The sequence below is a fragment of the Gigantopelta aegis genome, chromosome 6, assembly GCF_016097555.1.
Source record: "Gigantopelta aegis isolate Gae_Host chromosome 6, Gae_host_genome, whole genome shotgun sequence".
Classification (NCBI taxonomy): Eukaryota; Metazoa; Mollusca; class Gastropoda; order Neomphalida; family Peltospiridae; genus Gigantopelta; species Gigantopelta aegis.
In genome coordinates this window covers 29,024,099-29,049,932 of record NC_054704.1, presented here as the reverse complement: position 1 = coordinate 29,049,932, position 25,834 = coordinate 29,024,099, and the positions used below count along the sequence as shown (strand labels likewise).

The following is a 25,834-nucleotide window of genomic DNA, read 5'->3' as shown; positions in this document are numbered from 1 at the left end:
AAAGTTCCAAAATGTGAATATTCGCAAAAACGCAGCCACGTGCAAACCATGTCACCACTGCACGTGCGTTTTCTGCACGTGCAACATGAACACCGACAGTATAAAAGTGCAGGGTGTTCGCTTGCCTGGCCTCTGTATCTGGCCGACAGTTGACAATCCAGGACATGCCACGTCTCAGTGAACCGCAGAGAAACAATGCCATCGGCCGACTAGACGCAGGCGAATCCAGAACGGCCGTTGCCAGGGCATTCCATGTGTCCCCAAGCACCATCTCCAGACTGTGGGACCGTTACCAGCAACATGGATCAACACGTGACCTCCCTAGATCCGGTCGACCACGGGTCACTACCCCCGGGCAGGACCGCTACATCCGGGTACGCCACCTTCGGGAACGATTGACTACTGCCACCTCCACAGCCGCAGCAATACCAGGTTTGCGCAGGATATCCGACCAGACCGTACGGAACCGCCTACGTGAGGTAGGAATTCGTGCCAGACGTCCAGTTCGAGGTGTCATCTTAACACCACAACACCGTCGACTCCGACTGCAGTGGTGCCAGATTCATCGACAATGGCCTCAACTGCGATGGAGACAGGTGTGGTTCCGTGACGAGTCCCGATTTCTGCTCCGACGTCATGATGGAAGATGTCGTCGTGGTGAACGTTATGCGGCAAACTGCGTGCAGGAAGTGGACAGATTCGGCGGGGGTAGTGTCATGGTGTGGGCAGCCATCTCACACACTGGCAGAACTGACCTGGTCCACGTGCAGGGCAACCTGAATGCACAGGACTACATTGACCAGATCCTCCGGCCACACATCGTTCCAGTTATGGCCAACGCCAACGCAGTGTTCCAACATGACAACGCCAGGCCTCAAACAGCACGTCTCACAACGGCTTTCCTACAGAACAACAACATTAATGTCCTTCCTTGGCCATCGACATCACCGGATTTGAACCCAATTGAGCATCTATGGGACGAGTTGGACCGACGCCTCCGACAGCGACAACCACAGCCCCAGACCCTGCCCGAGCTGGCAGCAGCCTTGCAGGCCGAGTGGGCCACCATCCCCCGGGACGTCATCCGTACTCTGGTTGCTTCAATGGGCACGCGGTGCCAGGCAGTTGTCAACACACGCGGAGGCCACACCCGGTATTGACTCCAGATGACCTTGACCTTGGTGGTGTGTCCTATCACTTACTCACAATGGACTAGAGTGAATTGTGAACAATCCTGCAACATTTGGTAATTATCGGACTCACCATTCAATAATTAAATCAATTCTCCAAATGTTACGACAATGTGGTTTTGCGTTTCTTCTTTTTAAGAGTATATATTAAAAAAAAGTTTGAGCCCTGCAACTACCAACTAAAATTTAGTTGTATAACAAGTACATGTTTTTTATAAAGTATTAGGAACTGTATCTTCATTAATCCAGTAAAATGTAGTTGTGATCTGATGGGAAAGATTAAAGTAGTACATACTTCGACCTGGATCGACGTCTGCGGTGTCTGCTTCTTGACCTCGATTTCCTTCGTCGTGACCTAGATCTTTTTCTTGATTTTGATCTTGACCTCCGGCCTCTTGATCGTGACCTTCGACGAGATCTTGATCGTCTTCTTGATCGTGAACGGCTTCGTCCCTTGGATTTACTTCTTGATCTTCTCGATTTGGACACGGATCGGCTTCGCCGGTCCAAACTGCTTCTTTTCGATTTTTTACCTAAATATGAGAATTTAAATTATAAAAAAACTGAATTCACCATCTACAACAACCATCAATGAAAAACACTGTTATCTGCACCAATAATTTTCAAAAAACTTTCAAATAAATCAAGTGATAAAGACAGATGGCTCTGATTAAGACACAGCGAAAAGGAAAGATGTCCGAACAATAAAAAGCAAAGGAAAAAGAAGGAAGTTACAGTTATGTAATTGAAACAGGAAGGGGTGCGCAGTAGAAGAATTTCTGGCCATCTCATTGGCTGTTGGGATGTTCAAACTAGACTACTATCCTGAAAGGAATATGCATTTGTTGAGGACAGGTGAAGTTGAAAAGAAAATTAAGCATTCTGTTTATGTATTTTTCTATTTCAACATCTGGTCTAATAAATAAACAAGAGGCTTATTAGCTACTCAGCTATTTAATTTTCAATTCTGACACTAATAGATGATAATTTATAAAGACTTTTAAATTTTGAATGTTAAATTTGTAATTAAATTTGAGAAATAGCCTAATAGGACCATCGACGGGGATCGATCCTAGACCGACCACACATCAGGCAAGCCCTTTACAACTGAGCTACGTCTCGTCCCATATGTTCAAATTAAGTCACCAATTAGCAATATTTATGTTCCTCCTTCCAATTATCAACAAGTTTTTCCCACAAAAAATATCAACAACTTTATACCATGACCAGTCAGAGCTGTATCTACAATATCTAAAAGGATGGGGATGGAGGTAAGAAGACTGGGCCCATTTCACAAAACATCGTCAGACTAGTTTCGCATGTAAACGTAAATCTACGACTAAACCACAATCCTTATTATACTAATAGTACCCTAATATAGTTTGCAGTTCACATATTTCATTTTCTTTTCTTCTAAAAATGCTCCATTTTCCATAATGGTGAAAGTTTCTGCGTTAAATAGATTCCAAACACGTGTAAACGTATGACTGGTATAACCGCTAGTCGCAGATATAAACTTACGATGTTTTGTGAAATGAGCCCCCCGATATTTCTACCAAGTAAGTAGATATATCAGACTTCTGATGGTGGTGGGAGGAGGAAAAAATAAAAATACTATACATGTGACCTTCACCTTCAGCTGCTGCAGTGATCAGTGACTGGGCTTCCTTGACCTTCTTCATGGCATCCTCCATCTCACGCTGTGATGCAGCTTCATCTTTTGACAGGGGCTTCTGAATGGCCATGTTAGAATGGTTCACTCTAAAACAAAAAATGTATTTCAATCAAAAATTGCAGTAAACTCATACCTTTTTTTTCAGTACCACAACTCTGACCAATGCACAAGCCAGGCTCACCCTGTTTACTGCCAAATTAGTCAACTGTTAACTTTTATACAAAATGGCTATTACATTTAGCATTTGACTAATAAACTTTCTTTAAACTAGCCACTTTTGAATAATTTTCAAGCTGTATCTAAAAGTTGGCTTTAAAAAATCTTACAAGCAAGCATTACCCTGGCATTTATGACTCACAATAAAATCATAAATAGGAGGCTGTGTGGGGTGGGGGATGTAAGTAACTTTTTCAAATTAGTTAATTAAATTATTAGTTGCATTAAAACAAATGTGCAGCATGTACATATTAAAGCCACTGGCCTTTGATATTTGCTACTAGTGTAAAATATATTCAAATACTACAGCCTTTTTACTATTAAATTATACGGTAGTAAAGGGAGGATCAACTCAAAAATGAGCCTGATGTGTTGGAAAGATGCATACCCGGATGACCAACACATACTGACACTTTAAGAAATGAAAAACACGGAGTTACAGTATTTTACTCTATTAAAAAATCCAAAGAAAAAAATGCATATTATTAGGCCTATTGGTAGGGTACGTTCGAGCAAAAACGACCACTCACGACCCAAATGATACTTTTCTTTTCTTTGCGACTACATAATTGGTCAGTTTTGTGATTTTAGTGTGACTAGGGACCGTCTTAATATACACCTGCCAATCAGGAACCACAGGTACAGGCCACGGAAAGAAAAGACCAGTTAACCAAGAAAACACTCCGATTATTATTTCAGTATGTGGGTTAATTTATGTACAAAACATAAGACAGTCATTTTAACACACAATAGTGGTTTATTTTGTATTGAAAAATAATATATACTTGGTGCTGGCTTACTGGGATGGATATTATTACAGAACATTGTGATGCATCTGCAAAAATAAGGTATGTTTTGTTTCTTCAGTTCGAAGACTAATTCCTGACGTGACACGTTAGGTATTACGTAACCACCAGCTCGCCATTCACTGGGATGGTACAAAATGGCTGCGCCCATTATATATATTAGCCGTTACATTTAAGCATTTTATTATTTAACTATACGATTATACTTGTTGATATTAAGCAATAATGTGCATTATATATCATTAACTATGCATACCAGGCCAAATGCCTTAATTGTCTCCTCCTTTAACAACTTGTTGCCTCAATTATAAATTTTTGGGAACTCCACTGTGTCCAGTCATCCTGGTGTTTGTAATACTCACCTCTAAAAATTGCGAGAACGGTAGTTTCATATGTTCATTTATTATCCCATATGGACATAACATATCAACATAACCGAGTTAATAATAATCATATGAAGCACACATGTAATAACAAGTGCAATGACATAATTTTGGGAAGCGACATCACAACATGACGTTGCTTCTCCAGTCCTAACTCAGATGGTGCATTTGAAATATGACATCATTTCATCGTCTCCTTCTAGTTGTGACTGAAACATTTTGAGTTGGGTCTTGTTATTCATAAAGGAAACCACAATAATAATATGGAAAATGAAGAAATTATTACTCTCACGTGTGAGTCGTACTGATTTTACGAAACTCGTGTCAGGATTCATGTATTAACCTCACTCTCGCTCGGGCAACATAAAAATCCTGACACTCATTTCGTAGAACCAGTACGATACACAAGCTCGTATAATAATCTCTATTAATCGCAGAAGTCAAGTTTACATAACAATTTTTTTTATTCATGCATTAAATTTAGGACATCATTTACATGATTATAACAGGTTATGCAATAACAAAATGGGTTACCTGAATTTGTTTTTGTGTAATCCATAAATGGTTTACACCACTTTTAAATTATCAGAGGCCTGTAGTAGCATTAAAAAAAAAAATTGTTTTATATAAAAAAGAATCTTGAGTTATCTTCTTCTTTGCTCCAAGTGACAATTACATATTGAGTGTCAATGAATTCAATGTGTCAATAATTAGCATGGAAACCTGTGACATTTGAAAATATATAAGTGACAAAGCAAAGAAGTCCAACAATGTTTCTGAGGTTACACCCCCAAAATAATAACAATAAATGAAGCATGTACAAATCATACACCAAGCAAGCAGGAACGTTTTTGCAGTAAACTAAAAAGTACTGCTTAACAGAGGTGTGCAAAAAGTACTAGTCCGCTCACCAAACACGTGCAAGTTTTGACACGGTTAAGAAATATAATTACTATTTGAACAGTGACCAGTCTTTTTGTCAAGTTGTGCATTATTTTCTGTTGAATCTACAATTCCATGTGTTATAATTTCGAGCCATCTTGAGTTGCTAAACAATTGCAGTCCTCAAGACTATTGACAGCTGTACTCCGAAATATAAACTACATTCACTGGCACGCTCATACACTCCCCAGAAGAATAAATTATAAATAAATGCAGGACACAGACTAACTGCTCCAGTCGCTATGCTGTGGGTCAGCCACTTCTGAATTGAATGGTTATGACAGGTTTACATAACTGTTACCGAATGTTCAGGGCTCAGCATAAGACCCGAACAACTGTCCAGGTTACATGTTCAAGGTAATTTAAAAATACTGTACTGCAGGCCCTAACCTAGAATTGAAAAAGTAGGTGAAGTCAGATCTTCCTTTATAGATGAAAGGAGAAAAGATTAATGAAAATAGGCTAAATGAATATTTATTGGTACATTTTGTAATGTTTCGTCATGTTTCATGTTCATTCAGAAAGGTTCTGAAATATACACTTGATTCAAATCATAATATTTACTTTTTAAATACAACTACCTCCAGTAATAAAATTCAAACAAGACAATGGAATTTTTTCATTAGAAATGCATTAGTATTAAGTAGCTGATAATCTGTTATGTTAAAATGAAAGTAATAATCAGTATTTCTTGGCTGTTACTGAAATGAATCTGGCCAAGAAATAAACATCTGACTGATCACCGCAAATGTCTTGACATGTGTTAATGTATCGTTTTGGGCCAAAGTAAAACAGACATACACGATGTTATGTAAGCTATGACATTAAACAAGTCAGGGGTGGGATGTAGCCCAGTGGTAAAGCACTCACTCGATCCCTGTCAGTGGGCCCATTGGGTTATTTCTTGTTCCAGCCAGTGCACCACGACTAGCATATCAAAAGCTGTGGTATGTACTACCCTGTCTGTGGGATGGTGCATATAAAAGATCTTTTGCTGCTAATCAAAAAGAGTAGCCCATGAAGTGGCAACAACTAGTTTCCTCTCTCAGTATCTGTATGGTCCTTAAGCATACATCTAACGCCATATAACTGTAAATAAAATAGGCTGAGTGCGTCGTTAAAATAAAACATTTCCTTCATTTCCTAAACAAGTCAGTGTCTTGTCGTCTATTGTTTGATTTTATTTAGATCCAAAATATAATTATGGCAACTCGACTTCTTACTACCGCTAATGGATGTCACTCAGTGACTTGAGCAGACTTTCGACAAAAACCCTTCATTTTGCCAGCTAGATTGAGGCCTGATAGTGGTACTGTAGGCTGATAGCATAGTGAATATTCGGGAAAAGTAGAACATTTTGTAGTTCTGTGGGACAGTGCATATAAAAAATCCCTTGCTACTAATGAAAAAATTAAGCGGGTTTCCTATCTAAGATACGTAACAATTACTAAGTGTTTGACGTAACAATTACTAAGTGTTTGACATTCAATAGCTGATGATTAATAAATCAATGTGTTCTAGCGGTGTCGTTAAACAAAACAAACTTTAAAAAAAAACACTGTTAGCTTTTCTGTTTGTAATTTTTATGTTTGGTATTTTGATAAAATTCAATCTATAATGAGAAGACTGGCCATGACTGCCATATTTAAATATACCATTCCATTGTAAAATTCAATAAATGAAAACAAATTTAACATGCTTTGTTTGGACAGTTTTCACTAGCTGAATGTAGTGTTATATATGTAAAGTAAGTACAGTGAAACCTCTCAAAACCATAACCTCTGTAAACCGGATACCTCTTAAGATAGGACTTTTTACTTGTTCCTGAGCAGGTTTAGAGGAGTTTCACTGTAACATGTTCTATTACATAGCAGGGTTTTTGCCAGAGTGTACTGAGTGTAAAATTACATAGCCTAACAAGAAAGTATACTGATCATACTTTAGAAACAGTAAATACGACACAAAACAAATATTTCAAAGCCAGAACCATTTATGGTCAGTTTTATTTTTATTACGTACATGAACATGTATCCTCAAATTAAAGTTTTTATCAGAAAGCTTGTATACGGAATATAAATTATTTCAACCCTTATATTATATATTATATATATTAATGTAATATTATGCTTTTTCTGTATGAACTGTTACAGATAGTGTTAACTAATCAGTCACCACACTAACTGTGTGCGATCGAAACCTCGCTAATTTTCATTTCTGCACCTCTGTTAACGTAACAAAAACTGTTAATAAGAAACCAACAGGCCTTGGTGTTCAGCGTTGTTAGTGAATTCAAACAGTAACATTTGAACAAGACCTTTCAAGGAACACTGCCGTGCTTTGTCAAGATGTGTTCACCTTTTCCGGAGAAGTTCTATAAATGTCTGCCAGCTAGATGCTATTTGGCCATCTTGAAACCTGATTCCATCCGAGTAACTCGAGGTCGGAATGTCATTATCAGTTTTCGTTAGCACTGGTCCAGTGATCCTTGAGGAGAAGTTCAAAAAGGTAAACTGTCCGCAGAGCAAGGTTTAAGACATCACGTCAGCAAATACAAACTTAAATCAAATTTCGCAAATACATAAATTTCATAATAAATTTACCCTTTAAAAATGCATATTTATGAATTAGAACTTATCATGATAGTTTATTTAATCTGCTTCAAATGGTTAAATATTATTATTTATTTATTTATTTGGGCCAAATTGTTAAAAACATGTCTTTTGTCTGCCGTAAACCCTGCTGAAAACCAGACAGTGCTATTTGCTGATTGCCTAAACTCAACTAAACTAATAACAATTTACATAACTGTCCCTAAAATTCAACAAGTCCGATTCTTACATTGCCTAATAACCTAGGTCAAACATTTATCATCTTCTGCGTTCACTCACAATGTTTTAAATAATATATTTGGACTAAATCCTACTTTTTCATGTCATTTCTAAAATGAATCCAGCTGACCAACTGCAAATGACGCGACATAACATGATTTCCAGCCTCACATGAAAGTAAAACCAGGGGTCAACAAGGTGCTAAGTGAGTTCTGACACTGAACAAGTTGGTGTTTTGACACATGCTGTGTGGTTTTGTTTTGGAAATTGAATTAGGTCCAAAACATGGCAATTTCCATTTGGCACTACGGGTACTATTAATGACTCGGCAACTTCAGATTTCAAAATGTTCCCCCTCTCTAAGACTCCATGTCAAAATTACCAAATGTTTGACATCCAGGAGCTGATGAATAATAAATCAATGTGCTCTGGTGGTGTCATTAAAGAAAACAAACTTTAGATTTCGATGGCTAGATTAGTGAAAGATTGATACACTAATTAAATACAGGCAATCCAGTTAGCAGCAAGACAAATTACTAACCACTAAAATAAGTTTTAATCTAAAACAATCAACCAGACTTTTAAAAATCTTATTGCCAAAACTCCATATATCATTACAGCAAAAGTTAGTTTGTTTTGTTTAACAACACCACTAGAGCAAGTATATTTATTAATCATTGGCTATTGGATGTCAGACATTTGCTAATTTTAGAGAAGAAACCTGCTACATTTTTTTTTCATTAGTAATAAGAGAGCTTTTATATGCACCATCCCAGACAGAAGAGCACATACCAGGGCTTTTGATATACCAGACACTGGTTGCAACAAAAAATATCCCAATCAACGGGGATCGATCCAATGCTGACGGCACATAAAGTGATCGCTTTACCACTGGGATACATCCCACGGCTCATTGAAGCAATACAGTGTATTACTGCAGTATAAAATTGTTCTTTTCTTTTTAATGGTTTTGAAAAAAAGCAAAAAGCAAAACGAAAGCATCAACAATTACGTCTGAAAAAAAACCTGAACAATTTTCACAATTTAGCCTACAGCAAATAATTAATTTACAGCTGATGCAAAAATAAAGCCAATATTAATATGATTAATAAATTAAGCTACTAATTGGCCACAATCGTTAGCGCCAAAATTAATAGGATTAATAAATCTAGCTACTAAATGGCCATAATCATTATAGCCAAAATTAATGGACTAATAACGGACTAGCTACCAAATGGCCATAATTATTTGCCATGCAATTCACAAATGTTCTGATACATTGAAAATAATGTTACTTTTGTGGAAATTGAACCAAGAGGAAAGGACAGATGGCTTAGATTAAGACAGAGCAAAACGGAAAGATGCCCGAACCACAAGAACGAAGAAAAAAGAAGGAAGTTACAGTAAGGAACAGGAAGGAGGATACAGTACAGTATTCGAGATTTTAAAAATTTGTGCAGTATCCCAGTTGGATACTAACATTTCAAAATCTGGTATCCTACCTGAGAATTTAGTATTCCACTTAAATGAAATTTATAAATAACATCGTAATGAACTTGGACGACACTGTTACTTAACTTCAACAGTAAATGACGACTTTCATTGTTTCAGCGGAAAAAAACCCTGCAGGATTAAAAAAAAAAAAAAAAAAACGTATATGGTATCTCAGTGGGATACTGGGTTATTGAAGTCTGGTATCCAAAATTAAATTCTGGTATCCCCGGGATATCGGGATACCGTTAATCTCGAACACTGCATTAGATTTTTTTTTAGGCCATTCCATTGGCTGTTAGGATTTTCGGATCAGACTAGGGGAATATGCATTTGTGTTGAGGCCAAGTATGAAGTAGAAAAGAAATAAGAAGTTTGCACTGCTTACTTAATGGGGTGTCCTTGAAACATTACTCCATTGTATGTTAGTGAAGTGGCCACTGATCGCTGATCGGTGAACTCAATTAGAGCAAAGCGTGTCGGCTGAAAATCATCTCCTGCCATTCGAACATATTTAACTTCACCAACTTGGCTGAAAAAACTCAAGAGTTGTTCTGGTATCACCTGAAAAATGTAAAGGAAAGGAAACTCCATTTAGCAAACACCATGTAACACTTTTTAAACTATGGTTAACAAAATTGTAAATAACCATGACCTAGATTTGATGTCACCGTCATGGTACTGAAGGTGTGCTACTGAAAGACTGTACAAACCTACTAAATATGAATTGTCCATTAAAATTATTAAGACTTAGAGGTAATTCAAACATTTTAATCAATTCCCACTTGACCTTGGATTAAAGACTATAATCACAGGGTGAAGGGAGAGGGATGCGAATGAAAGATTCACTCAGTGAAATCTCATACTAAATATGCAGCTATAGTATTTTGTTCAATGACCTTCACCAAACACTTACTGATGAATCCAAATTAGACACATATACAGTTCTTCGAATTTCTTCAACTTTCCCTGGTTCCACATTGCCAGGAAGTGGAGGATACTGAGGAAGTCCTAGATTAGTCAGCTGTGGGTCAACCGTTGTTATCACTGGACCTTGAGGTGTGCGACTGATCTGAAATTACAATATTTGTCACTCCATAATAAAAAGTAAAGGAATGTTGAATGACACCTTAGTACATATTAATCTACGGCTTTTTGGGGTCTAGCATAGGGTTATGGTTGAACAAAGAATAACTGGTTACTGTCTTAAGATATCAGCTTTTTTCTGTGAAGGTTAGAATGACAAATACTGCGAGGTTCTACCGATCGACACTGACCATACAACCTGAGCAGGATGAGCTGATATCTTTAAAAAAATTAAAAATTGTTTAATGACACCACTAGAGCACATTGATTTATTAATCAACGGCTATTGGATATTAAACATATGGTCATTTTGACAGTCATATAGAGGAAACCCAGCTACATTTTTCAATTAGTAGCAAGGGATCTTTTACCATTCCACAGACACGATAACATATACCACGGCCTTTGATATACCAGTTGCAGTGCACTGGCTGGAACAAGAAATAGCCCAATGGGCCCACCCTGATATCTTAAGACACATAAAACAAAAAACTAATAAAAAGAACTGTTTTATTTAATAACTTTACATCTCTCCAGAGTACTATACTACTGTCGGAAATAGAATAAAAATTATTTTCGTCGATTATTTCTTTCATATTAAACAGACAAGTAAATATTATGTAAATATCTATTTAATGATAGTCTACCTAATTTAGCATTTACTTGTTTGGGCTCTCATTGATGTACAAGGTGGTGTTTACTCTTTAAATTAAAAGAAATATGTCAGTAAACAGGTGATTTGTGCACTTTATTGGAACAGACTATAACAAATGTTGGTCAATGTGTCAATTTCATTGCTGTTGCAATATGTGAGGGACTGTTTCTGATCACAGTTTACCCCTATTCCTCTCCAAAACAAAAAGTTTGTAGACATTTATAAGGCGTATCATAAAATATTGTTTGTTTCCGGTTACCCGACCGACCCTAATTTGAACCTGCCGACCATAAAACTTTTTTTGTATATCCAAAAAAGTTTTTTTTAAATATAACAACAATTTCCACGAAAATATTCCAAAACTATCACAAGCACTAATTTTGTGTCATTTAGGGGATAACCCTACTGTGTTTTCCAATTTGCGGACGTATATCGGTGGTTTTACTGTCGCAAATTTAGTTTTATTGGCGACCCTTTAGCCAAGAAATGGTTTCTTCTAACAATTTATTGATGGAGTTACTTCCCTTCAAATTGAAGTTCGGTAACTTTCGTGAGATATCGGGCAGAGTCGGAAAATTGTTTTCACGAATATATGCGATATTTTCCGATTTACTCTACATCTAGCGTAGTAAGGTGTTCCAATTAATAATAATAATAATAATAATAATAATAATAATAATAACTATATTTAATGATTTACTCCAGCGACAAACTGGCCTTGTAGAAATTTAGTGACCTTCTGATAAACTAGGGGAGGGAATGTTTACCAATACTGATGGAGTTTACTGCCAAATCAAATGATTAAATATGTCAGTAAGATCTCGATGCGTTTCGTTATTTTTTGTAAGTGGTCACTGGGAACTTTGCGGGTTTCCGCTAAAAACAGTGTCAGAATGTCCATGTGTTTGATGATGATGATGATGATAACTAGTTTAACGTGCCCATATACCACTAGGGTTTCGAACACGCCCATCCCGAGTCCGATGTCGCTAAAAAAGAATCCAATCTGGTGGTGCAGGCTGTCGAAACGAGAAGCGTTCCAGCGTTCAATCAGTTCCAATGGCCGCATACATCCCAGTAGAAAACTTCATTTCGCTGACAAAAACAACGAAATGAAGGACCCCCAAGTTGAGCACACGAAAGCATGTGCAGTGTGCACTAGCGAAACAAACACGTCTTACCACGTGGAGCTTCAGACTGGGAATGAGTGTCAGAATAACCATGTGTTTGACGTCCAATAGCTGATGATATTAAAGATAAAAATCAATGTGCTCTAGTGGCGTCGTTAAATAAAACAAACTTTACTTTTCAACATTCGTTTGAGCATCCTGAGCATTTGTACTGCATTTCTATTCATTGGACCAATTGATTACTTCAAACCAAGTGTGTACTTTAATACTGGATGCATACAGAATAAAACTAACATTGCAAATTATAAAATTGGTAAGTCTACCATTTCTTAGATACTCTAGGAAAGATAATATTCATAACATTTTTTTAAATGTTATTGTTGGACAGATAAATATAGAACCCTTCTTTTCAGTTTTCATTAAAAGAAATTGTTGTAACTTATTTACTGGTTTCTATCCAATTAAGGTTCAACCAAGTCTGTCCTGGACCAGTACAGAAGTTAAGTGTTAGTGTGAGAGTAAACCTTCTGCCTATTATTAAACAGCAAGGGGTCTTTTGTATGTACTCTCCCACAGATAGGTTAGCACCATGTTGCGCTCAAAATCAAAATGCCTTGCCTTTTATAAATTTATAAGTTGCCCATGTAAAAAGAAGCCTTTAGACACACACCTATGTGGATAGTACTACATATTTCCTTTTTTTAATTAAGTTATGAAATAGATATAGAAAATAAAATGGCCATACGGTTTTTGTCCTTTTGAAAATTGTATAATGGAAAAAAAAAGCCCTTATATTTAAAACTGCACATAAAATATGCCCCCAAAACATCACTTTACCATGCCTTACTTCATTTCTAGGGAAAACACTGTGAAGAATGGTATTGTTGGTTTGCATAATGCATTTCTATACATGCAGAGGTTATTTTGGATACCGGTAGTCAACACCTTTATTTAATATCCATAAATAAAATTATTTACCAAAATAAAATGTTTTTCCTACCTACCTACCCTATATTTTTCCAGCATGTAATAGGAAACAAGTAATTTTTTTTTTCCGGCCTAAGTAACTTTTGAGCAAAACTGTCAAGAACCATTCTGAGTTTGTGATCTATTATACCGGTATTAAAGGTGCTATCTCAAAGTTGCATAATGACAGCTATTGCAAATCATGTTTTTATTAAATTTTGCTTTAACATTTAAAAACAACACCTTTAACTATATGCCCTTAAATGATTATAGGAAATCATTTTATCTACTAGTAGAAAATACATTTTTATTGGAGAATCTTTATAACAAACAGATGCTCACATATAACTATGATATAGCACCTTTAAGTGGTTGCAAGTTTGTGTAAATTTCTAATGTACTTATATTGAATTTATATTCACTAAATATATTGGTCATAATTAATAATTTATGCTGCAATTAAAAATACTCAGTTAACTTACAGTTTTAAATTAAAAGTTTGTTTAAGGGTAAATGAAATCGACAAGTATCATCAAAATGTGTTAGTCTGTTCCAATAAAGGTCACAAATCTCCTGTATACTGACATCTTTATTTCAATTTCAATGAAAGCCAAAACAAGTAAATGCTAAAGTAGGTAGAGTATCATTAAATAGGTATTTATAAAATATTTACTTGTCAGTTTAATATGAAAGAAATAATTGACAAAAATCAATTTAGAAACGCTCGATCGTGGGGGGTTTTCTTTCTTTCTTTTTTCTTTTTCTCTCGGCTGAAATTTCGTTTAATAAATTTGATTGTGACGTTTGTCATCGAATAATATCAACAACACAATCAGTATATAATAATAATCCACTTGAGCTAGGTCTGCAAACTGCAGTAACATGCTATCTCTACATCGTCAGTGTTACAGCATGCATTGTTCACCTTTCCCTTTCAAGTTTCTAGCACAGGAAATAAGTCTAATGACATGCGTGTTTTGACTGGTTAGACACGTCACGTGGTAGTTAATCTCGCACATATGTTTTAGGCTAAGAACTTGGAAATCACCAATCGCGACGACAGGTTAATCTCAATCAAGCAAACCCCAGCCATGCTTTGAATTTCAGTGTTTGTTTTATTTACCTTTTGTTTTCTAATTTAACACTTCGCTGACATGTGGTTATCGCCAATCAGGAAAACAATTTACTTTAATGGTAACCGCATATGCAATGACTCGGCTTGGCCTATTATGTGTAGCAGTTTGGATAATACGTCACAGCTGCCGATACAAGATAATACCTTTTTTGTTCATCAATTAACAACGAATTAGATGTCGCCGTTATATTCTTTTGATATCGGTCTGACACTGGATAATGCCCTGTATTTGAGCAATTGGCATCACCGTTCTTGGCGACATAAATAGAAGGCACTAAATATATAACCAACTACCAAATACACTGAACCATCTATTACCGTGTGTCACACTGTCGTACCCTCATTTAAATTTAATTATTTTGATAGTGTCTTTAGATACCAACTAAGAGTTTGCTCAATTATTTTTCCCCGGGGGGAGGGCAAAAGCGAAAACGGGACAATGACAATGGATCACACTTGACAAAAGACCAAACGTACGACACAACAAACTGAAAGTTACAACATGATTTAAGTATTTGTTTTATTTTACTGTTATACTCGTAAATGTGTAATGTTACAAAAATTATATAAAAATCCAGTTATAATTGATCAGAAATTTGGGCTAGTGCTTTATCTTGGTGGGCTAGTGGTTTTCACAAACCCACTAGCCCTGTGGCTAGTGACTTTTCAAAATATTTGTCATACTCTGGGACATGTTTGCAAAGTCTTGAAAGCAAGAATTATTGTGAGCTTTTCATAATAGAACATGGAACAATAACTGGTTTAACAAAGGCCATGGTTTCTGCTATCCTGCCTGTGGGAAGCACAAATAAAAGATTCTTTGTTGCTAATCGGAAAGAGTAGCCCATTAGTGGTGACAGCGGGATTCTTCTCAAAATCTGTGTGAACCGTAACCATATGTCTGACGCCATATAACCGTAAATAAAATGTGTTGAGTGCATTGTTAAATAAAACATTTCTTTCTTTCACTAAATTCGCTAACATTCAATGCTCACCAACATCTCCTGATTTACAGTATTTAAAAAAATTAAGAAGAAATGTCTACAACATTATAACTAAATTACCTGTGTTACATTACACAAAAGCTAAGCAACAAATATCAGACATGGTATTTAGTTAATATATCAAAATTAAGGGTCCTAAAATGCTTAGTATCAATTATTAACACCTATATAAGATGTCTTAAATATTCACTGTAGCATTTTAGAAAATTAAGCCAATCAAATGCCCTGGGTTATCTTTAAGTTTTATTTTTTTGTATAAATATTGCTGAACGTCTTTTGACATTAATTACCTGACTGACGACATTACTAGGCCATGTTGGCAGACCGGGCATCATTCCAGACACAACTTGAGGAGTCAGCTGAAGGGCTGTATTCTCATCAGGAATTTTCCCTGAAATTATTAAGTCATATACATGTACAATACTGTATAACTGTTTTAAAAAAAAATAAAAAATTGTCAAATGTCAGTACTTTACTAAACAACAGCAAAACTATCAAATTCTTACATTATAGCTAACTCTGGGTGATCAAAAAATTATGCCAAATTATCTAAAAAATGCAAAACCTATAGCTATTTTCCACAAAAATATAAATCATAAAACAATATTTTTTCGGCAAATTAAAATAAAATTTGCCAATTGTTGTCAAAATTCACAAGTGTTGAATTTGGCGAGTGGCAGAACTAGCCCTGTATAAACAATAACACAAATAATATAGTGTGAACATATAGTGTGATAGTGTGAACATCATAGCAATTCAGTGCAAAATGCTCTCTTTGACGTTACTGTAGTAATTCTAGGTAGTCTCAATAACTCCTTAATGATCTTAATCTTAAAGTTATAATTTAAGAGGGAGTGTTATAGGTGTGATTATACAAGAATATGAAACTGCTCTATAAATTAACAGGTTTACTATATTTGAGTCACATGGTTCTTAAGAAAATACAGAATATGATTAAACACAAAATAAATTTAACTTTAAGATTTGTTGAAATTTTATTATGTGTAATCCATACCAATACCAAAAACGATAATAAACATAGGTTTAGAACATTCCTCAATACCAACAGCACCACCCCCATTCATGCCACTAAACTATTAAAGTTAAGTGATAACCGTTTCAGAATGGCTGGCCATATACAGGGCTCGAAACGGCCTGTGGCCAGGTTGTCAAATGCTACCAATGTCCTGTTTTGGGAGACTTAAATATTAAAAAAATAATGGCGTTAGTCGCCCAAATAATATTATCTTCTTCTAGAGCTGGAACACATGAGCCACTATTAATATTGTATTCCACATTAAAATCTTGCTCGATCTTCATTTACCATAATTTGCCAACATGCATTATTATTTTTTGGGCCACCATATTTTTTGGCGAGTTTCAAACCCTGCATATAGTATTAGTATTGGTGGAGACAACAGGGAATGCTTTCAAAAAATAATTTATTAAAGCAACTTGCTGATAAATTTGAAAAAAGTATTTGCAACTACATGTATTATTATCAGGCATGTGATTGAAACATTTCTAAAAAAGCTGAAAATGATACATGTGTGCCGAAGGCACGTAATCGTGTGCAGAATGCAAGGAAAATGAATGAAAGGAAACAAATTTAAAAAGCAGAATTCTGTCAATTAGCGGAAGAATCACATGCCTGTATTATACATTTATAGATGTGTTCCAATCAAATTACTTAAATTTAAATTTTGACCTAACAGTAATTTCCAATCTTATACACAAAAAAACATTTCTTTGATGCTGGAGCGTCCAACACAGATTTTCACCACAATGTGAAGTCAAACAATAAAATTCGTCATTGTACAAACAATACTGTATAATAACTTTAAATACTATTTTATGTGGTAGAATTATGTACTGACCTTTGAAACAAGATGGGCAAATCACAATATAATACTGAATAAAATGTTCCCAGGAAACATTTTGTTCAGTATCACATCGCGATTCACCATGTAAGTTTCAGAGATCATTAAATAAATTTAAAACATTAAACAGTAGTTGCTAATCAATTAACAATTGACAGCCCTCTACATTATATGTGATACTTTTTTTCATTTGGTGAATAAAAACATTTCATACTATCTATATAAAAATAAAAGTAGGTGCCATCTGGCTCCTAGATGAAAAAGTTCACGTAGAGGGCTGATTGACTAGAAATATTGCTAATCAACATATTAAAAGCTAAATGTTCCCTCGTTCCCGATATGGGGTGTGTGTTTATCATCTTGAAGATAACATATCAAGAAAACAGCAATTAACAAAAGTACCATCCAATACTGGCACAATAATAAGAGCCCGATCAATGAAGACTGTGTTGGTGAGATGAAGGGCAATGCCAACACTTGTCGGATCATCGAACTCAACATAGCAAACACGGGCCGAGACCTGCAACTCCGAGTGCCTGAAAAATATACATAATAAATGTTAACATTGGAATGAATTAACATTTAATGATCTATATAATCATATCTGAGATGTCACACATTGCAATCTATATTGCGTGTTTATATAAAATTTACAGATAAAAATAATTTATAATTTTGTTTACTTCCAATATCATTTACTCAAACCATATGCACGAAATATGTACAGGCATTAGACTCACACTGCATACTACTGATGTGCTGTGGTTTCTTATTAAATATACTACATACCCAGCTGAGGTTCAAAAGCTGAGTACGGTATGTTGATTTCGCCTAGCTTCATCTGACAGAAAATAAATAGCTGATACAGCATTAATATCCGAAGACAGAAAATTACCTAATATTTGGTAATGAATAAACAGAAAAAAACTTCAAAACTATAATAAATATATTATTTTGGGGGCAAAACGACGCGGTACGAACCCTGGGTGAATAGGACCAAGGGTGAAACGACGCAGGTTTTAGGGTGAAACAACCCGGAATCATGATCCCTGTGGGACGGACTATAGACAGAAAATCATCTATAGTCCTTCCCAGTGTTATTGTTTTACTTCAAGTTATATATTTTTGAGCCGATTGTTTTCTAAATTGCATGCACCAAAAAAATTGCTTTTTTTCAGGCATCGAAATAACTCAAGAATGGTTGTTCAGGTTACCACATTAAGAAAAGTCGAGAACGATGTTTAATTCTCGACAAACATTTCAACGTTAACGGTAGTTTCGTTTCCAAACATAAACGAGGCAATGCATTCTGGATTTCCGCATTTCATTTTCTCGTAAGGAATTGCATCGATGGTTGCACGCACTTGTGCAATTATAGTTATTCCGCATTTAAGCAGGGTCCACTAGATGAATTTACTTCCCCATTTCGTTTTCTCTTATGAAATTGCACAGATAAATTTACTTCAGGATTTTGTTTCTCGTACCGATGTTTGTGCCCACCGATACAATTCCAGAACGTCTGCGTTAAAAGTAGTAGTAACAGGAATTCAATTCTAACTTAAACTTTCATATAGTTGTGGTAACCTATATTTTATGGTTACCTGTAAATGGGTTATGAGACATAATGCTTATTTCACTGCCTATTTTTTGGCATTTCCAAAACACTTTTACTTTTCGGAGTGGTTATAGAATCTGTCCGCCACTAAACCTTTTGTAAAAAGAGGGATTTTTTGGTGGGGATTCTTAAAAAAAGTGGGGCATGGTTTTTTGCGGAGGAAAAAGAAAGAAAAGAAAAGAATTTATTTAGAAAAATAAAATAAAAAATATGGACATTAAGACTTATTGGGGGGGCCAGCCCCCCCCCCCCCCAGCCAACCCTAATCAATCTGTAGCCATGTAGGCTATCAACACTCCTCTGTAACAATCGACCGACAAAGTTCCTTAATTAAAATAAAGTAAAACATGAAAATCACTCGACCCTATGTTCCTAAAACAAACTAAACCCTAACCGTTCCTGAAATAGAACCGGCCTCGGTGGTGTCGTGGCAGGCCATCGGTCTACAGGCTGGTAGGTACTGGGTTCGGATCCCAGTCGAGGCATGGAATTTGTAATCCAGATACCGACTCCAAACCCCGAGTGAGTGCTCCGCAAGGCTCAATGGGTAGGTGTAAACCACTTGCACCGACCAGTGATCCATAACTGGTTCAACAAAGGCCATGGTTTGTGCTATCCTACCTGTGGGAAGTGCAAATAAAAGATCCCTTGCTGCCTGTCGTAAAAGAGTAGCCTATGTGGCAACAGCGGGTTTCCTCTAAAAAAAATCTGTGTGGTCCTTAACCATATGTCTGACGCCATATAACCGTAAATAAAATGTGTTGAGTGCGTCGTTAAATAAAACACTTCTTTCTTTCTTTTTCTTTCTTTCTTTCCTGAAATAGAACACAAAATAACGCAAACTTCCTAAAATAAAATAAAATAAAATGGAATTTAACTAGAGTTATTGGCTTTATTTTAGTAATCGTCAGAGTAGTTAAAATTATCGAAAATTACATATTCGTTATTTAGTGTATAGTAAATGGTTGTATTTAGGTGGCGGACATATTCTATAACCGTACCTACTTTTCTTAGGCCAGGGTCTTGGGCGTTTTGGGCATATTGGGTGGGTCTTGCAAGCCTTGAAATAAGCAGCCGGTCACGGTCATTGTCGGGTACAAATTTGTAACTTGTCAGTAACAATGTCGATTGCGCCGGTCATCATGTCCGAAGCTCGCGTTGTAGTAAAAGCCGGCTGTTTTGGAGTCGAATACACTTACCGTATTTGACCGGAAATTAGCCCAGGGGGCCAAGACAACTCATTGTAAGCTTAGCATGGGATGGGCTTATTCCCAGACAAGGGGCCAGTTTTGTTGAAAAAAACACAAAAAAACTAATAATTAAAATAAATAATAATTAAATGAACTAGGAAGAAAATGAAAAATGTCCAGTAGCACATCTATTAATTAGTGTTCCATTTGTTATTAATAAATAATAGTTTATTAATTAAAAAATTTTTTTTACTAGTATCGAATTATCAGAAACGCACCTTCTATGTTACCAGTGCTGTTTATTTACATTCAAAATTTAATTCTGAGAAGACTTAAAACAACAAACTCAATAGTGTATACACACGTTTCTGACAGGCAGCCAGCTTACACTACAAAGAATTGTCAATCTAGGCCATTGTTCTTAGCCAATCAGAATACGGTATTTGCCTAATAAGCATTAACTGCGGACACAGTGTGGTGGTAAAAATAGACATTGGTTTTAGTTCAGACTTGGGTTTGGGTACTTCAAAAGAAATACTGCAGGCATGAAATTGAAAACAATGTTACACACTGTTACTGTTAGACTACTAAATCTCACTGGTGGTAAAATATTGTGTTACATTTGTGTGTTTAATTATTTGCAGGAGGTATGACCTTTTAAATGAACTTTGAGCAAACTTGCAGTTTTGTGTTATTTATAAGGTGACGAAGTTGGGGGTGGGCTTATTTACGAATGAGGGCCTAATTTCTTAAATGCTATCAAAATGGAGGGGGGCTTATTCAAAGACATGGGCTAATTTCCGGTCAAATACGGTAATGCACCGATTAAAAAAAATATTGATTACGAATGAAAAAACACAAATGTGTACCAGTGGGATTCGAACCAGTTCGCGGGGAACTTGACAGTCCAACACGAAGTTCATCTACAGTCCGCGTACCTGTTTAGTTGGATTTTTCATAGTCTCGATTTTGCGGGAACTTACATTGTAAAAAGTGATGTCACACATATTAGTAATTGACCTTTCGTACTTAGCGTATACTTCCTGTGGCGTTTTCGTTTAAAGTTTGCTATTCAAATTGCCTCGTGGTTAACAATTAAAGGATGTTGAACAAAATAATTCCAGTCTTTGCTGTAAAAGAACAGACAGGTACCGATAATGACAAATCAATTGTCCCTGTTCCCGGTATCCGCGGAGGGGAAGCCGCCGATTAAATTCTGCCCCAAAAATTCCAAAACGAATATCCCGCAGAGTAGTATCTCAAAATCTAGCACTGAATTAAAATGGCAAAAGGAGGATTTAGTTAAAACAAATGCCTCTTTGTGGCTACAGTTTGAAGGCGAGGTTATACTTATGACGTGCTCGCTCTGCAAAAAATTTCAAAAAGAAATGCAGTATAATCACAATTTTTCGGACGCGTGGATCAAAGAGTCCACAAATCTGCGTGTATCAAATGCTAAAGATCACTCGGCAACCAAAAACTTAGAATATTACCACAAACAAGACACTGATGACACGCGTGCGGTTAGGATACGACAATTGAAATCCACGATTTCTAAAATTATAGCTCACGTCGCTCGCGGCCAGTTAGGATACAGCTTTACCAGAGGATATATATTAATGCATCATAGACTAGTAAGTACATAATAATAAATGTCATCATTTGGTGACTATTGCCTTAATTGCTGCATTGGTTATTTAGTAATTAAATACATCAATGATTAAACAACATAAAACATAATTTATTTCATTTTTATTTACAATTATTTTGTGACCGGTACAGTTTCTTTTATGTCAGGCACAAATTGATTGGTGCAGGTAGCGACCGCAGCCGCCGCTAGGGGCGCAGCTGCGCCCATATTCCGAAATGTCACGAGTTTGGTTCACAATTGGTAGTGTTGTTCAAGGCCAGAATACGCTTATTTTGATGACGATTTTACACGTTTTTGTTGTTGTTATGACAAGTACACACCTTCCGATTGATGTATATCCTGTTTCCGAAGTTGAACGACTACAAAAAGACTTTTTTTGAGGCAAGTGAAACTTTGAATACGTCTTATTTTGCCCCAAAAAGGGCGATTTCACTGAGATATTGATAGATATATATAGTAATATAATAAAACAGCATAAAAATATTTTTTTGGTAATTTAAAAAAAAAAGCAATTTAGTTTAATTCGACATCGAAAATATTTCAAGGGAGGTAACTCTGAACCGCTGACCCGCAAAAGCGAAAATACAGAACTTCACAGCAGGGACACATTTTGATAAAATTAAACGTATTTGATGCTTTGTCATTATTTATCCACCCATTATTAACTTTTTGGGTAGAATATATATCATACTGAAGCGTTATTTTTAGAAGACAATGCATATTGAATTAAAAATAACTTAAAATAATGTTTTGCTTATCACGATGACTCAGCAGTTTCTGATAGCTGAAGTTGATTTTAAAAAACATTTTGATAATGCATAACTATTCAAATATAGACATGTAAATCTATTTTCATGTAAATAATTTGAATGAGTTTAGCATATGACTGGATCAGTTTTATATAAAAGAATAGTATTAATGCAATGGAAATAAATTATTAAGTATAATACAGAGAATTTGTACTTTTTAAGTCTGTTATATTTGTAAATACATTTTTTAAAGAAAATGTTTCAGGTAACATAACTTCTCACATTGTGACACAAACTTCAATTTTTTGGTAACCAAGTAACATTAAATTCTAAGTATAATTATACTTTTTCATCACTTCATCAATGAATATTAAGTACTGTTAAAAATGGTAAAGAATTAATTATTTGTAAAAGATACTAAAGTGTAAAGTAGATGAGATTTGCATATTTAATACAGGGAACATTTGTATAGCATCACGATCGACTGCAAGTTTCAGATATATAGCTATACAATGCTAAAACATTAAATAGTAGTTGCTAATCAATTCTTAAATTGATAGCACTGTCACTAATAAACAGTTTAAAAACAAAATGTTCTCTGTAATAATTGTGTTTTTGTCTAATCAATATTACAGTTGCGAATACTTCCACATCAGCTAAGGACTAACAGATGATCCCACAATGACACGTTCTGATCTAAGAAGTACACTTAATATTAGATTATGACAGTGTATGTTACTCTCACAGTTACCGTATCTAAGATATGCACCTCTACATTTATGTGCAAAATAGTTGTACACATTCCAATAAAATCCTCAATTGAAGTCTCAGTCTATTTATAAATAAGAAAAAAGATAACGTCTCACGATTTAATTCTATTAATACTGGTAATCATATTTTTATTTAATGAAGAACTCTGCTGAACATTAAGTTTCTGCTTAAAATTGGCATATGTGAGGTGGTACTATTGGTAACCATTTGTACAGGTGAAAATAACTACATACAGAAAAAACATTTGAAGGTGTGTTTCATCTGATGTAATGAATATTTCTATTTGCAAATATTATGTCAAACTAATTGCAATATTTGAAACAAAAAGATAAATAGCCATGGTCATAATGGGTATTTTTCTTTATTCCAGGAAATTTGTAGTCTCTGTGCGTCTATGGAGAAACCTGAAATGGAAACGGAGTGGGAGAGTACACGTGGTTATGAGACAAAATTCAGTAGATTCAATTATACTTCAAGCTTGATGCTGTTATGTTTTCTGTTTCCAACTGTGACAGAACCTGGAACAGAAATGAAGTGTGTGACAATAATTCATCAACAAATTTAGACTAATACTCTTTCATGGATGCTAAATTTGGTAGATCTAGCCATAATCTTTTTAATTATAATTCAAAGTGGTATATAGTTATATTTATAATAATTCATTGTTTGAATTTGTTTTTATAAAGCACTTTATTGAACCAAAATAATCATAGCTGCATTTAGTAAATTATTTAGCACACATGTGTGACTGCTGTCTCATGCCTTAAGTGTTTCAGCTGCTAAAATATGTTTTGGGGATATTTTTTCTGGATAGAAATTTACCTTTCTGATATTGTACGAGTGTTTGGACATTCCTTTCAAAGGTGAAATATGGCTACTTACATTGCTTTGTTTCTAATAATGATATTGAAGGTGTAAAGTATGTAAATATTTATGTAAGAAATTGATTAAACATATTGGCCAATCATTGTCATTCGTCGTGTGATAAGTTTTTACTGGTTTGAGTTAAAAGACTGGTACATATATGATAAGTTTTATTGCATCTTTTATTGAAATCTTCAAGTATTCAATATTATTATGAGTCTAGGTAAATATATATATATATATATAGATATATATAGATATATATATTTTTAAAAAAATATTTTGAAACAAGAAGCTTATTTTTTTATGTAACGTGTATCCACTTTCCATCTGCGATCTTAACCTTTATGTTTTCCTTTTTATTATTGGTCTAGATGTACATTATTGTATCAGCGTAAATAAATGTGAACTGAAAATGTTATTCTGATGTAACATTTGCATCAATTATTACGTCATTAAATTACGTATTCCAAGATTTCTGTGTGTTTTTGTCATTTTGGAGCGGTTTCGAACCTACCCCAAGAATACATATGTTATCAGAAATAATAGTAACCCTTTATATTTTCACTTGAAATTTTCAGAGATGCAACATTGATAACTGCTTGTAACATCTATAAGCTTACAACAGAAATTTCTCTGTTATTTTTTGGTTTACAAAAGTGGACGTAAATGACAATTAAAATCGTCATGTCGGCCATGTTTGGTCACAGAAGTACAAGGCTACTACGACTTTATTTTGCTTCATTTGGATAATATAGTGATGTTTTTTCAATAAGAGCAACATATTTAATGAAACTATGACCATAAAGAAAAAAAAAAATTAAAATATTTTTTTGGTCTGCGGTACCTAGTGCAGGACATTGTGTCAGGTACACCAATTTTTTATATTTCAAGGCTTGGTCTTGGGGCTAAATAGTTGAACCCGCCTTTATGTTTCACCAAATTAATATTAATATATTTCTGTTTTTAAGGCTGAAACCGTTGGAAGTGCTTCTGAAAACAAAACTTACTCTGGGGGATACATTTTCAGATCCCGAATTCTGCCCAGAAAAGAAAATAATGTTTTCATCTGTTCCCAAGTGGCTCCAGGAGCCACATTGGTCACCTGGATCACTTTCGTATCCAATTTATCTGACATTTTATTTATTTTCAAAGCAATTAAATCAAAGATCTATGAAAAAAAAAAATCAATTTTAAATAAAGAAGGCACGCTCCTTCGACGACATTTTTGTCACAATAGACAGTTTGACGGTCGTGTTTTGGTCAGTATTAAAAATTAAAACTAAAAGTCTAAACTGGATATCGGTCTATTGGATGTGAAATGTCTAATATGGATGAATCAAATGTCAAACACAACTCAGGGCTATACTGCTATGCAAAAGTAGTGTTATCACTAGTTTTTCGGTCAATCCTATCGTAGTTTTTTTTTTAGTTGCTAGTAAAATAAATATAGATTATTTGGAGTAAAACATATTCGAAAAATATTGGTATAATGTAGGAAACACAGCAAATATGTCATGACGTATAACGTTTTGAGTTTAATTATTTATTTTCCATTTCAAAACGAATAAAAACGACAACTGACATCGATGACAACGAAGACGATG

At 35.1% G+C, this 25,834-nt stretch overlaps 1 protein-coding gene and 1 long non-coding RNA gene across 21 annotated transcripts in view; one reads left to right on the top strand and one right to left on the bottom strand.

The window, feature by feature from the left end:
• Window positions 1–25,468, bottom strand: part of LOC121376093 (splicing regulatory glutamine/lysine-rich protein 1-like) — a 58,933-nt gene extending 33,465 nt beyond the window's left edge. For 17 of the 20 annotated variants that reach the window (XM_041503873.1, XM_041503877.1, XM_041503878.1 and 14 more), the window contains exons 1-8: window positions 25,238–25,468; window positions 17,790–17,923; window positions 15,798–15,898; window positions 10,448–10,603; window positions 9,920–10,095; window positions 7,568–7,696; window positions 2,818–2,951; window positions 1,486–1,723 (exon numbers count right to left, since the gene is read on the bottom strand). In XM_041503873.1, the coding sequence (XP_041359807.1) occupies window positions 1,486–1,723; window positions 2,818–2,951; window positions 7,568–7,696; window positions 9,920–10,095; window positions 10,448–10,603; window positions 15,798–15,898; window positions 17,790–17,923; window positions 25,238–25,365 (1,196 nt within the window). In that variant the 5' untranslated portion in view covers window positions 25,366–25,468. The remainder of the gene's footprint in view (window positions 1–1,485; window positions 1,724–2,817; window positions 2,952–7,567; window positions 7,697–9,919; window positions 10,096–10,447; window positions 10,604–15,797; window positions 15,899–17,789; window positions 17,924–25,237) is intronic. The other 3 variants (XM_041503875.1, XM_041503874.1, XM_041503887.1) reach the window with 3 other exon arrangements.
• LOC121376096 lies at window positions 22,241–24,702 on the top strand. The gene is made up of 2 exons (XR_005958403.1): window positions 22,241–22,468; window positions 23,734–24,702. It is a non-coding gene; the product is annotated as an uncharacterized LOC121376096 (long non-coding RNA).
• Window positions 25,469–25,834: the final 366 nt, after the last annotated feature.